This window comes from Sus scrofa, chromosome 1 (assembly GCF_000003025.6).
Source record: "Sus scrofa isolate TJ Tabasco breed Duroc chromosome 1, Sscrofa11.1, whole genome shotgun sequence".
Lineage (NCBI taxonomy): Eukaryota > Metazoa > Chordata > Mammalia > Artiodactyla > Suidae > Sus > Sus scrofa.
The window spans coordinates 13,911,187-13,925,592 of record NC_010443.5 but is presented as its reverse complement, the minus strand read 5'-3'; the positions used below and the strand labels follow the sequence as shown (position 1 = coordinate 13,925,592).

General features: G+C 40.1%; 1 protein-coding gene across 1 annotated transcript in view; it reads right to left on the bottom strand.

Moving 5' to 3' along the window:
* SYNE1 (spectrin repeat containing nuclear envelope protein 1) overlaps positions 1-14,406 on the bottom strand; it is a 486,068-nt gene that overhangs the window by 276,119 nt on the left and 195,543 nt on the right. Inside the window, 7 exon segments of the mRNA XM_021084410.1 lie at positions 1,347-1,975; positions 3,920-4,073; positions 6,154-6,320; positions 8,774-8,897; positions 9,307-9,494; positions 11,995-12,093; positions 12,460-12,687. Coding sequence (XP_020940069.1) covers positions 1,347-1,975; positions 3,920-4,073; positions 6,154-6,320; positions 8,774-8,897; positions 9,307-9,494; positions 11,995-12,093; positions 12,460-12,687 — 1,589 coding nt within the window.

The following is a 14,406-nucleotide window of genomic DNA, read 5'->3' as shown; positions in this document are numbered from 1 at the left end:
CAGAGCAGCCCAGGGACAGCCATGCAGATGACTTCCTGGGTGAGCCTTTCTCCTTTGCCACACGTGGTTCCTCCTTCTCCCCTTACTCTAGAGACTATTTTTCTGTCCCAAATCTTACTCTCTTTGGTGAATGTATAGCTAAACCACTCATACAGCTTATTGCCTGGGAGGCATATAACCTCGAGAGCCATTATCATCTAACCAAAGCCTTAGCTTCATGTATGCTTCTGGTTAAAAGGAAGCAAATGGCAATGATTCTAGCAGGGTCAATATAACCTTTATCAATTATGGACACCTTGGTATGCAGTACTGCAGCTGTTTCTTTGCCCCCCTGGGGTAAGGGGGGAACAGATGGAAGAGAAAGTGATCCTGAGAAGATGGACAGGGAGAAGTTCTATTAAGGAGGAAAAACAATCGAAAAGAAGGCTACAGTAAAAAATTAAGGCTCAAATTTACTGCAGAAAAATACCCTTGACTCCTTAGTTTCTCTATACAACTTACCTGACAAAACCCCCAATGATGCTTAAGTCCACTTCTCTTCCTAAGCCAATGGTTAAAAGCAGTTGGGGAGAACAACTCTGCCAAGCTGATGGGCTTCATTTTAAGTCAATGAATACAAATCTCGAATGGCCACTTATCACTTACACAAGGGCCAGAGGTGTCCTCATTTCTCCCTGCATTTTCTCCCCACCACTCCCTGTTACTCACTCTCGACTCATGGACTTGCTCCAGTTCCTTCTGAGAGTTAGAGGCCACCGAGAAGGGATTCCCTCACATTTTACCACCAGAAAGACAAATATCTATTTCACCTCCTTTCCCCTTGGCCTTCATTCTTGTTACAGAAGAGTTCCTTCTTCTATTGGTAAAAAATTGCCTTAAAATAGATTATATGATCAATATACTCTAAGTAAATAAGACCTGAGAGTGGCTTATCTGTAGCTCTCAGGAAAATCCGTAAGAAAAACAAAGAAATTTTAGGACTTCTTACGTGTTAAGATAATCATTACTTTTACCCTCAAACTATTTCAAAAAGTAGCTAAATATTGTATCACATAGTTTTGCACAAGAGCTAACCCCAGAACAAATAAAAAGTAAACAATATATGGGAGGATTGGCCAAAGGGACCTGCACAGAGACCTCTACCAATATTCTGCGATAATCCATGTGGGAAAAGAATCTAAAAGAGGATGGATATGTGTCTATGGATAAAGGAATCGCTTTGTTTTACAGCAGAAATTATTACAACCTTGCAAATTAACTAGGGTTCAATAAAACTTAAGAAAAATGGAAAACAGAACAAAACAAACCAAACCAAGACAACGGGCTTGCACACAGTTTCCATTCACCTCTGCTGAAGAGCCTGGCGGGTGGGTTCCTTGAGCCGCTCTCGGTCGGTCCTCTCCTCGATGTCCTCAATGCTTTGCAGCAGCTCTTCTTTCTGATCTTGGAATGCTTTTTTCAACACTGCCAGGGCATCTGCCTCACTCTGCTTGGTTCCCAGAAGGTTCTGGATCCTCTCTAATTCGAAGCAGAGGTGATCGACTATAGTTCTGCAGGAAGTCCTTTGCTCGGAACTCCCGCCTTTGAGATGGTATTGGGCTTTGGTAAGGAGGCCGTCAAGACTGATGGCCGTCGATTCTAAGGTTTTCACATCTCGAATAGCATCACTGAGGTCCTTTTCTAATAAGGCGGACTGTTTCTTGTTCATGCTGTTGGTCGCTTCCACCGTTTGCCTCAGCCGGTGGAGAACCCCCGACAGAGAGGCCTGGCTCTGCAGGAATTCAGCCAGCTGGGACAGGGCCAGCTGCCGCCTCTCCACGACCTGGCTGGCCTCCTCGAACAGCTGGAAGCAGTCCTCCGCTTTGCCCTGCAGGAGCGGGAGGTCCTCCGCGCAGCCCCGAGCACTCAGCTTCGCCAGGTGGCCCTGCAGACTCTGCAGTTCTCCCCTTTTGCTCTCTACTTCTGCTGCGTGGTCCTGGGAGAGGAGAGAGTTACTGATTCCCCAGACCCACTCTATTTTACCTACACAAGTAGAGTCTGGATTCGTGACGTCAAGATGTATTCTAAATGCAACAGATAACATCACACTTAAAGGCCAACTATGGCTCATCCTGTAGAAGCAGTCTTAAAATTTCACCTGTTTTACTCTCTCTCTATCTATCTATCTATTTAGACATTTCCCATAAAGTACAACTCTGATTTGGAACTAATTCATTCCACAGAAAACAATTTGTGGATAGAAACAGTTAAAATAAATTATATATATATAATTATATGTGTGTGTGTATATTTATACATATAAATATATATCTTTTTAAATCTTCCAAATTTTCAATTTCTTTTGGCTATACATAGGCCTACAATATAACTAAAATATATATAGAATTAGCTCTATTTTAGAACTAATTAGATTTTACTTTAGAATTATCAATAGATGGAATTAGCTTTATTATATATAAAATACATATTATATACTTAAATTTTATATTATATAATATATTCATATACAAATTATAATATATATATTAGAGCTAATTCTACAGAGTCTACAGAAAGCAGTGTAGGAACAGACACTTGTTCAAAGACAGTGGATAAGACAGATGGCAGACTGCACAAGTTATAGCTGCCTTCTTTCTTTCTTTTTTCTTTTTTTTTTTGTCTTTATGCCATTTTTTGGGCCGCTCCTGTGGCATATGGAGGTTTCCAGGCTAGGGGTTCAATTGGAGATGTAGCCGCCGGCCTACACCAGAGCCACAGCAACGTGGGATCCGAGCCGCGTCTGAGGCCTACACCACAGCTCACGGCACCGATGATCCTTAACCCACTGATCAAGGCCAGGGATTGAACCCGCAACCTCATGGTTCCTAGTCGGATTCATTAACCACTGAGCCATGATGGGAACTCCACTAGCTGCCTTCTTTCTAAATAGATGTAGATTAACGAATGTGGTGAGGCTGTTGTACAGCAAGTTTCAGTAGGTTGCAATAAATCTTATTTAAAACCTAGCAGAAATTTGCCAAGGGACTCAGCCTGGTTCCCAATAAAGACAAATTATCATCTATCTTGATCTTGACCAGAGTGGCCTTAATATCCTCCTTGGGTTAACTACTAAACTTTGGAGGGCTTCTTTGAATATTTACATTGGAAAATGTACAAATCCACTCTCCACCCCTATGAGGTGTAAAGCTTTTTAAAGCCTCTGGCCAGTTCTACAACTCAAGAATATCTTTCCCAAGGAGATGTGTGTGTTGGGGGTGGGAAGCAGAGAGCCATCCTTTTAAAATGTAAATCATCCTTATCTTGTAACAGGATGATATGAGGAAGTACTCTTCCTTTGGGTAAAACCAGTTAGCAAACCCAGCAGAGAGTCAGCATTCAATAAATACTACGTGTTTTACTATTCAATACTGTTTAAGCCTACTACATAGCTTATCTCCAAATATCCCAATGTTTGGTCAGTACCTGAATTTTTAAAAGTTTTATTTTTTGATATCAGGATAGATATTATGCATAAGTTATAAATAAGAAAAATAAATCATGAATTTTAAATAACTTTCAAGCTAAAGAGTAATTCAGAAAACCTTAAAGCATTGGAATTCGGTATTAGTTTTCAGCATGGGAACAAAGCTTAAAAATGCACATTCTTATCACGTTACCTTAGAAATCACTCGCTCCACTTTGAAGGAATACTGTCGTAAGGTGGTTAGCTTATTTTACCTGAAGTAGTTTTATCTGTTTAATTTATCTGTGTAATACATTGCCTGGGCCCATATGCTCAATTATTAAAACATTTGCATATTAATAAGGAGTTAAATTGCTGCCAAGTGTTTTATTTTTTTTAATGTTGCATCCTTATATGATTCAAGAGCTCTCTTTTTATGAATAAATTCCTCTTTAATCTTGCAAGAATGCACCTTACCTTGTGCCGAGTAAGAGCTGCCTGATGGTCCATTACATTTATCTCAGAGGTAGTTTGTATTTCACTGAGGAACAGCTTAATCCAGACGGAAAAGGAAAGCAGCAGCTCATCAAACTGCTGGTGTTCAGCGACCACAGACTGAAGAAAGTTAATCCTGTGTACAGACAGGTGTTAAAGTTAAAATGCCCCACAGCTGGACAGAAAGAATTAATGAAATGTGCTTGGAATAAGCTTAACCAAGGGCAAAGGCGGTGCTGTCACACATGGGCAAACCAGAATTCCATTTCTGTTTCTCAAGCTCCGCTCCTCTCATGATTTTCCCCGTCCCAGTTAAGGCTCCCATCCGCCACCCAGATGCTCCTAAGAGTCCCTCGTCATCCCTCCATTTCTTTATACCACATCTTATCAGCGTCCCCATCGCAGTAAGTTCTGTCTGTGCTCTTCTCTCCATTTCCGGACCTCGGTCTAAATCTCTTCATCTCTTGTCCTGCCTCCCACAGCCGCTAGCAGGCTAGCAGCCTCCTTCCTGCCTCGATGCCTTCCTACAATCCCCTCTGTAAGTAACAGCCAGAAATGATCTTAATGTAATCAGAACATTCTCTGCCAAGCTCAAGCCTGGAGGGCAATTCCCTGCTGCACAAAGGAAGGCAAAACTCCAACACTCTTTACTGTGGCCTAAGAGGAACCTCACAGCATCAGCTTTTCTGACCTCATCTGATAGGGTGCTGCCCCATCTGATAGGGCGCTGCCACTGATCTGTTTCCCACTATCCCAGCTCCTTACTGTCTTAACTTGCTCTTTTCGCTCTCTCTGCCTGTATGCTTTGCCCCCAAGGAACCACGAATCTGCTTCCAACACAACGTTCACATCTCAAACAGATGTCATATCTCCTGAGAGGCTTTGTTTGGGCACCCAGTATGAGCCCTGCCGTGTCACCCAATTTTGTTGTCTTTTGAACACCACCTCAAACAGGCTTAATTCATTTGATTAATGGTATATGTATCCTCTCCCTCCCTCAGTGAGAGACAGGACTTTAGTGGCCTTGCTTACTGCTAGATCCTGGTACCTAAAGGTGCTGGGATTTTTGGTCAGGGATCCATCATTGCTTTTGTAATAAATGAATTCGATTAATTAACCATAGGTGATCTACGGCTAGAGAGCTAATGTGAGGCCAGAATCCAAAGCTGGCATTAAGAATAATCCCTTAATATCTGTAACCCTGGCTCATATTCAAAGTTCAACTTTTGAGGTAGACTTTCCTGTTTTAATCCTTACAAAATCTTCTACACATTGTCTTTACAGGTATGGATGACACCTTGAATGCTCTCATAATATTTGGATCATTTTAAAATCCTTTACGTTCTTTTTGTTCCGATAAAATCCTGCTTACACCTCTCTCAGAGGGTGTCTTGTTATTCCCACGCTGATCTGTAAAATACTTGAGGTAAGGTTTTACTTCTTTTATGGCTTCAGTGCCTGACACAGTGCCCTGTACTCCATAGGTACCCAAAAAACATTTGCTGCTTGAATAAATGAATGAACAGACAATGGAACAAATACAAGCTCTATGGAAGCAAACAGTGGAACCCTGTTTACTCTTGCTAACAACCCCAGCTCACAGAAGAGGGCTCTACTCTTTGTAAAAAGTCAACAAATCTCTGCTGAGTGAATTAGTTAAAAATTGACCTGAAAAGTTAAGTGCCTTATTCAAGATTACATGGGTAATCAATACCAATTTAAGTCAAAAAATATGTTTTCTGGTAGGTTAGAAAGCTACAGCTGTCAATTAGTAATCAGTCAATTAAGATTTAATCCATTTTTGTCTCCTTTTAATATAATAATAATAATAAGTTCCTTGCTCTCTACAAGATCTATATTGGAATGAAATGGAAAAAAAATATATCTATTGTCTGTTGAGAAATATCGTGTGAAGCAAAATTTTATTCACCATTTTTCTCCTGTACATAAGCAGCTTGGGCAATGATAATAGAAAGATGAGTCATCCCAGGCTTTTCAATAGAGTTCAACTAATTTGATCATCTGCCCAAGACTAATTTCTAAGCACTCTGAGTTTTTAAATGACAAAGTAGTTTTCTGCCTTTCTATAATTGTGTGCTGCATAACTGGGTTAAATGAAAGTAAATAAAACTATGCTTACTTACTTTACAGGCTCAGCCTTTTTAAAAATGCGCAATACTAGAAGGTTTTTTTTTTTTTTTTTTTGGAAACCTAACCTTTTGCTAATTATCTGTGGCAAATCTCTCCATCTCTCATCCAGCTGCTCCAAATGGAGTTTCATCACTTTCACATCATCTTTGGAGGCCACCGAGAACAGGGATTCCTTTAATTGTAATAAGTTGCTGTAGATGGAGGCCTGGGATACAACCTCATCCTGCAGGGCCTGAGAAAAACAGAACAGGTTACAGACCTCCTCCCAACATGCCTGACCAGGAAGGACCACGCGACCCAGGTGGTTATTGTGCAAAGACTTTGTGTTCTTGCAAAACGGAGGTGATGGGGACCAGGCTAAAAAGAGTCTCTATCCCTTGATTTAGATGCACTTAACCTCTAATAAAACACGAAAAATGCTTCTGAAACCTGAATTAGTTTCTGAGAGAGTCTGAGCTATACTGTAAGGCAAATTTAGAAGCTGTAGAATTTCTTTCCGAACAAAGAAAATGAGCAGACAAAGAGAATTAAAGAAAAAATTATTGCAGAAGAGAAACAATGCATATCTAGCAATAACAGAGGTGCAATTCCAGGTCCTGGGAATAGAGGGCAGTCTCTCTGTTTAGAGACTATAAGAGGCCAAACCAGGGAACTAAAAGGATCTTCACTTTAATGTTATGCAACGGAATGACTTAATTGTATTTTTATTTTTTAATTAGAATTTTTTTTTTTCCTTTTACAGCTGCACCCACAGCATATGGAAGTTCCCAGGCTAGGGGTAGAGTCAGAGCTGCAGGTACCAGCTTACACCACAGCCACAACACCAGATCCGTGACCTACACCAGGGTTCACGGCAACACTGGATCCTTAACCCACTGAGTGAGGGTTATGAGTGAACCTGTATCCTCATGGACACTATGTCAGCTTCTTCACCCGCTGAGCCACAACAGGAACTCCAAACTTCTTATTTTAAATCAGGCAATGAATCTCTTAGGTGGTAAGAGTGGTGCATAAAAGTTGGGCTTCCTACCTAATAAGAGATAAAATATCAGCACTATGGAGACAGCTGTAGAACAGCTAATAATTGATGCGTATCAAAATGTTTTCTTTCCCTTCCTAGTGAGGCCCCATGTGTGGTCGAAGCAAAACGGCTAAAGGCATCAGGGGAAGGAGTACAAGGCCTGTGGATGACAGGAAGGATCACAAAGCAGGATCAGCAGAATCAGGACATCTGCTGAGTAGGCTGCGGGACACAAGACCAGGGGGCTGGAACCGTACAGGGAACAGCCAGACCCGGGTGAGGAGACACCCCGGCTGACGTGCCGCCTGGATGTGGGCCTACAGCGCCCTCTGTCCTCGAACTTGTACAGCCGGTTCCCATCGAGCATGTGGAGGAACGTAGTTCTCTATGGGCAAATATCTTTTCGTCATTTTTAAGAAAAGGAGTTATGGCTTTCCCTCTCAAAACACCTCACGTTGTATTTATAAGAAAATAAACATGAGATAGTGGACAGAAGATTGCCGTTTGTGACATTAACCAGAGGTTTCTGAGGAGGGAATTTTGCGGAGATTAATGCAGAACATTAGTGGTTTTTTTTTTTTTTTTTTTTTCCTGAAGTATAGTTATTTACAATGTTGCGTTAGTTTCTGCCGTAGAGCAAAGTGATTCACTTGTACTATATAGTAGGTCCTTGCTTATCTAAGACCAGTAGTGTTTAATAAGTCAGAAAAACAGGCGAAGCAAGGGAGGAAAGATAGAGGAATGGGTTCAGATGCTACAGAGAGATGCTCTAATGCGTTTTTCTGAGAAGGGATTCTAACAAGTAAAAGAACTGAGCTTCCTCTCAAACATTTTATACAAGGTGATGGGAGAAAGCTGGGGTGTAAATCTGCGACACGACAAATCTCTTCTGTGGAGCAACTTTGCCTGTTGAATTTTCTGAAACAGACAGAATCGCTTAAGCAGGTTATTAATCTCCAGAAATCAGTAACATTGTCTGCAGTTTCAATAATAATTAACAGTTTTTTTAAGTTTAAAAAATTGGCTTCTTCAAGGATGTAATAGCTAGTATTCTTTATCTATCTTCTGCATTTGTGTTTCTTCTTTTGTTCAGTCTTGCTTGAAAATAAGCATTACTGTGACTTCTTTCTACATTGTATTCTTTTTCTCTTTTTAAAAATATTTATTTAAAAAAAATTTTTTTGGCCACACCTGTGGCATATGGAAGTTTCCCGGCTGGGGATCGAACCTGAGCCACAACCGTGACAATGCCAAATCTTTAACCACCAGGCTATCAGGGAACTCCATCCTTCTCTCTCTTCTTTTTAAATAGCTTTATTACCAAAAATTCATACAAATACAATAGTAGAAGGAATATAACTTTAACTAGCTCCAAAAATTATTCTTTGATGGTCATCCTTGCTCCATTATGTTTCTACCCATTCCATTCCTCTTCAACTCCCCTGCCAGAAAATTCGTATTCAAATGCCAGATAATATGTTACAGGATTTTCTAATACGTCATGGAAATTTATCACCACAAAGTTTACCATGATTTTGTCTTTCAGGATCACAAAATCCAAAATGAAGTTAAGTTGGATCGAGTGTTTCATTCTTAATTGTGTTTTTTCCAAGGCACCCCTCACAAAGAGCATTTCATTTTCCTCACCCCTTTATTGAACTTGCCTGTATTAACTGAAGTTCGCTCTCCACTTTGACTCGGTCTGCAGAAACGTCTGCTTCTGGGGAACTGGCTATAGCTTCGCATCGTTCTAACCAAGTCAAAAAGGTTGACAGTTCCTTCTCCAACCTATAGAAAGCAGAGACAGGAAATAATTCCACCCAAAATGACCCTACGGGAAAACTGGACCCTTCTGAAGCTGCGGGGGTTCAACAGTAACCATTATAAATAGCACCCTGTTAACTGTCTTTATTGAGAGATAAAGGTCCCCAAATCACTCCTTTCATGTCTGTGTCCCAACTTGCACAGGAGTTTATATCTGTGCCATATGTAAAGAGGCCCTCATATCCTCTCCACCCTGCAGGAAGCTTCATCTTATAATGAAGATCAGCATCTGCCCGGGGCAGACACCTTACTTGATGGATTTACATCTGGGATGATCATTTTCCATCCTTTCAAGAACAGCTGGTCCAGAATTTCCTAGTTAAGAGTGCCTCTTGAAATCCATGCTGTCAAGCGGAGAAGGAAGGCTTCTCACCTCTGCCAGTGGGCCAGCAGCTTCTCCAGCGCCGTCTGCCTCTCCTTCGCCCGGCACAGCAGACCCTCATAGCTCTGCTGCAGGGCCGCTGCCTCCTGGCCCGAGGAGTCCCCGTGAGAGACCTTCCTGGCGCTGGCTGACAAAGCGGCCACCGTGCTGCTCAGTGATTCCAGGGCCTGACAGAGATCCTGAATGAGGGCAAAAAGAGTGCAGTGGAGGCACGGCATCAAGAAAGGAGGCCGGCGTTGTTCACTGAGACCCACCGTCATCAAATGTTTTCCCCAAGTCATAAGAAACAGCAATGGTACGAAAAAGTGTTTCTGCTACTGATTTCCAGCAAGACAGAGAGACAGTGATGAGAAAGTTATTTCACGAAAGCACAAGTCCAAGAAAGAGAATGGACAGACAAGTCCCCAAATGAGAATCTGTTGCTGTTTATCTGAATAATTTCAACTTTCTCTTAAGAATTTAGAGCTTTGTGCAGTGGCAGTATCTAGGATCATAGCCAGTGAGGTTCATCCAAGGCACCATTATTGCTAATTGAAAACTTTCCATTAAAAAAATTAAAAAGTAATAAAAAATTTTTAAAAAGTAAAAAAAAAGAAAAAAGAAAAAAAAGAAAACTTTTCCCTTTAGGATTTGTATAATTTGTGAAAATTGCTATTCATGCGATACCAAGTGTATTTTTAAAACCCTATTCTTAATTTACAAGAGCTACATGCAACATACTATAATCTTATTACAAAATATATAGGAGCGCTCTCATCGTGACTCAGCAGGTTAAGGACTCAGTGTTGTCTCCGTGAGGATGTGGGTTCCATCCCTGGCCTGGCTCAGTGGGTTAAGGATCTAGCCTTGCTACAAACTGCAGTATAGGTCACAGAAACCTCTCAGATCTGATGTTGTGTGGTTGTGGCATAGGCCACAGCTACAGTTCCAATCTGACCCCTAGCCTAGGAACTTGCATATGCAGCAGATGCAGCCAATTAAAAAAGGTGGTGGGGGGGGGGCTAGTAGTGGCTGACATAGCTGCTGTCAGGAATCCACGATGACAACAACAATGAGGGAACCTGAGAATGTGGTGGGCACTGTACTGTGTACATTTCTCATACTAACTCATTTAATCTTCCTCAGGACCCTAAAGATATGTTCTTTCACTGGCCCCATTCTACCGATCAAGACGGAGAAAAATAACATGCTTTAGGAAATCTACATATTAGAAAAAGTATCCTCTTAGGTACTCCATTATTAACTTAGTTGTCTATTAAAATAAATTCCTCAGGAGTTCCCATCGTGGCTCAGTGGTTGATGAATCCAACTAGGAACCATGAGGTTGCAAGTTCGATACCTGGCCTCGCTCAGTGGGTTAAGGATCTGGCGTTGCCGCGAACGGTGGTGTGGATTGCAGACACAGCTCGGATCCCGAGTTGCTGTGGTTGTGGTGTAGGCCGGCGGCTCCAATTAGACCCCCAGCCTGGGAACCTCCATATGCCGAGGGCGTGGCCCTAGAAAAGACAAAAAATAAATAAATAAAAATAAAATAAAATAAGATAATTCCATCAAATCCAGTCTTCCTACTTTTCCTCATCTGGGGGGTATTTATAAAAAATTACCTAAGTCACATACAAATGCGTTCTTATTATAAATATTCAAATGATATAAATTCGGCTTCCCCTTCCATTATACTTTTGTCAATTGTTTGCTGTCACTGCAGCCCTTTTCATGGCATTTACGTATATAATATGCATGGATACACACAGACGAGGGACAATATTCATTATTTTTTGTTTAGTAAACACTTCTTTTTAGTATTTCTTTGTGAATGATTCTCTCGGTCGGCTCCTTCCCCTAAATTCTCCCAGAGGCATCTGTCGCTTTGCAAAACACCTCCACATGCTGACCAGTTCATGGACCAGACCAAAAAAGCTAATCATGGGAAAAAAGACCAATGAGGACATCATCTTTGCACATCCAAGGGTAACAAGTTAAAATCTGAAATCTGCTTTGCAAATACATACGCTTCTTTTTTGGTACCTTTAGTTTTTTTATAATGTTGGCAAGAGGTAACAGAGTTTATTAAAGCTATAATTGGAAAAAGTTGTATGTTCTTTTTTTTTTTTTTTTTTGGCCAGGTTTGTGGCATGCAGAAAGTCCCAGCCCAGGGATCGAACCCGCATTACAGCAGGTCCTTAACCTGCTGAGCCACAAGAGAACTCCCTACATGTTCTAATTAAGAGAGGGAAATATATATATATATATATATTAGAACTGCACCTGTGGCTTATGGAAATTCCTAGGCTAGCGGCTGAATTGGAGTTACAGCTGATGCCAACATCACAGCCATGGCAACACCAGTTCCTTAATCCACTGATCGAGGCCAGGGATTGAAACTGCATGCTCATAGAGACTATGCTGGGTTCTTAATGCACTGAGCCATAGTGGGAACGCTGAGAAATATATTTCAAATGAATGCACCTTTAATATAGACTTTTAATACAAATTTATTTGTGCAGTAATGTTTCTTGTGCTATATAAAGCAGATATGCTTGCTCTATATTACTCCTCAAGTAATACAAAATTGTTTAAAATTCTAACTCTCATAAAAAAGATTTACTGTTTTCTTTTCAAGTAAGAATTATTAAATTTCTAAGTAGGTAAATAAAGAGAAATGTTGAAACACACTCTTACCATATGTTCCTGGAGAACTTTGTATGTTTCTGTAGCTGAAGAACATATTTTAATTGGCTCGGCAAGTTTATCTTCAAATTCAGACACAGACTGCTGGATCTAAAACATTGGTAAAATATTTTTAAAAATGGTGAGAAAAACATACATCAAGGCAGAAAAAGAAAAACCGAGGAAACAGCATGCCTATCTTTTTTGGGTAGCTTTCAATAGGATGGTAAATATATTTAAAAAAAAAAATCCAAAATCAATTATGTCCCACTAAGAGGAATGCAATTAAGCCTTAATGCCTATCTGAATACAATGTATGACATTTTTATATTCCTTAAAAAAGGTACCATAGAAAGAATTATAACCTCAGTCATCATTGACAACTTGGTCAATGGCAAATTGTATCTTTTCCTTATTCATGTTGCTATGAACGCAATGTGAATTTGACTAATGTAGCATACAAGGGCCAATTATTACCTTTTTAAGATTCTCTTCAAACTTTTGCTGCTGAGATAAATGTCCCAGGATTGTTCCTTGCAGACACTGTGCATGTTCCCGGAGTTCTTCCCAGTATCTTCTTATTTGTGTTAACTTGGCTTTTATTCGAGCAGATTCTCCAGTGGTAATAAACTGAGCAAAAGACTGAGCTTCTTCTTCTAGTCCTGTAATGCTGCTGATCTTACACTCTATTTCCTGAATTGTGACCTAATATTTAAAACAAGAAAAATGACAATGTAGGCTGAGCAAGTTTGCCTTCCTGAAAAGATATAATCACCTGCAGAGAGAGAAAATCAGCAGAATTTTCTTTAACTGACATTTCGACGTACTTGAGCCATTAGAGCAGCTACAAACACACACCATGTGTTTCCTGACCTTGTTTAGGGAGGAGAGATGTGTAATTTCTGAAAAACACAAACTGATAGTGGTCATGCCTGCTGAATGGAGACTAAGGAGAAACAGCCACCCCCACTTGCAATACACAAAGACATGTCCCTGGAACGCTCTCTGAAGGTGCAGAGAATTCTCCGCTTACTCTATGAGGCAAGAGTTTGGGCCACCTAGCCTGCAAAGAAGTGTGTTTCCAAACTCTTAGGAAGGCTAATATTGACATTCATTTAATTCTCCTCAAACGCAGTTGATTATTTCGCATTTTGTCAAACTCAAAACTTTTTCTGCTTCTGCTAACTGCTTAAATCTATAGTCTTTTCAAATGTATCACCTATTCTTTATGCCAACGATTTCCAAGTTTGGAATACATTAAGGTCACTTGGCCCCATTCTCAGGGACTCAGACTCACTGGGTCTAAGGTGGGGCCAGCTCTGCAGCTCTAACAACTTTGTGCTGCTGACCCAGGGCTCCAGTCTGGGAACCACTTTATGCACTGGCTGTGGGATCCACGGTAAGGAGCCTACAGACTCCGGTTTCCATTTGTGGCAGGAGCACATTCTTTCTATTAGCCCACACACAAAAATACTGAAAGCCACTAAGTAAGTGTTTGTGTGTGTGTGTGTGTGTGTGTGTGTGTGTGTGTGTTGGGGGCAGGGATCTCTTATAAACCTGGAGGTTTATTTATATATATAAGAGAAGAAAAATTATTTCTCTGAGAAAATGAGCCAAATCATTCAGTCGAAAAAAAAAAAAAAAGCAAAAAATTCAGACAAGTCTGTTTCAAATGACTTAAATAGAAAATACTGGTACCCTAGAAAAAAATAAATAAATATGTGACTTCTGTCTAGATAAGACAATCAGAAATAACTGACATCAGATTAATGCCAGGTACATCATTTATTTTTTACTTTTCATATTCATGGCTAGTGGTATATCTGATAGATATTTGTTGTTGTAGCATTAATACAATCTTTCTGTTTTGCTCTTTTTTTTAGATGATTTTTTTTTGGAATATTTACTCATACATTCAGCAAATATCTGTTGAGTTTTCTATGTGCCAGGAGTTACTCTAGGTGCTTCCAACACCTCAGTGAAACAATCTTAGTTACAGTCAAAGTGTTTAGTTCTTAGAATAATACATGCCATCAACACATTCATAGATGCAAACATTATAATCATATATTATTGGATTGTGGCAAAAACAAAAAAAATCTCTAATCCAAGAAGAGAAAATGAAAGATGAATCCATTATGTTCTTATCATTTGTGAGTTATCAATTAAGAATAAGAAATCAGTCAATTTGGAATGGCATGTAATGAAGAACAAAAGTGTGCTTATTGAGAAATATCTTCTCAACAACATACAAAGGCTTCATTACTTTTAAGCTTAAAATTGTTTTAAAGTGAAAATACTATGATGTGCTAACATATCTTGAATATTTTCTATAACATAGTCTTCTGATTGGAAATAGAACATGACCCACGAGCCCTAATCCCACAGTTCAGTGTATTCCACTCTCTTTTTGCTTATTTCTAG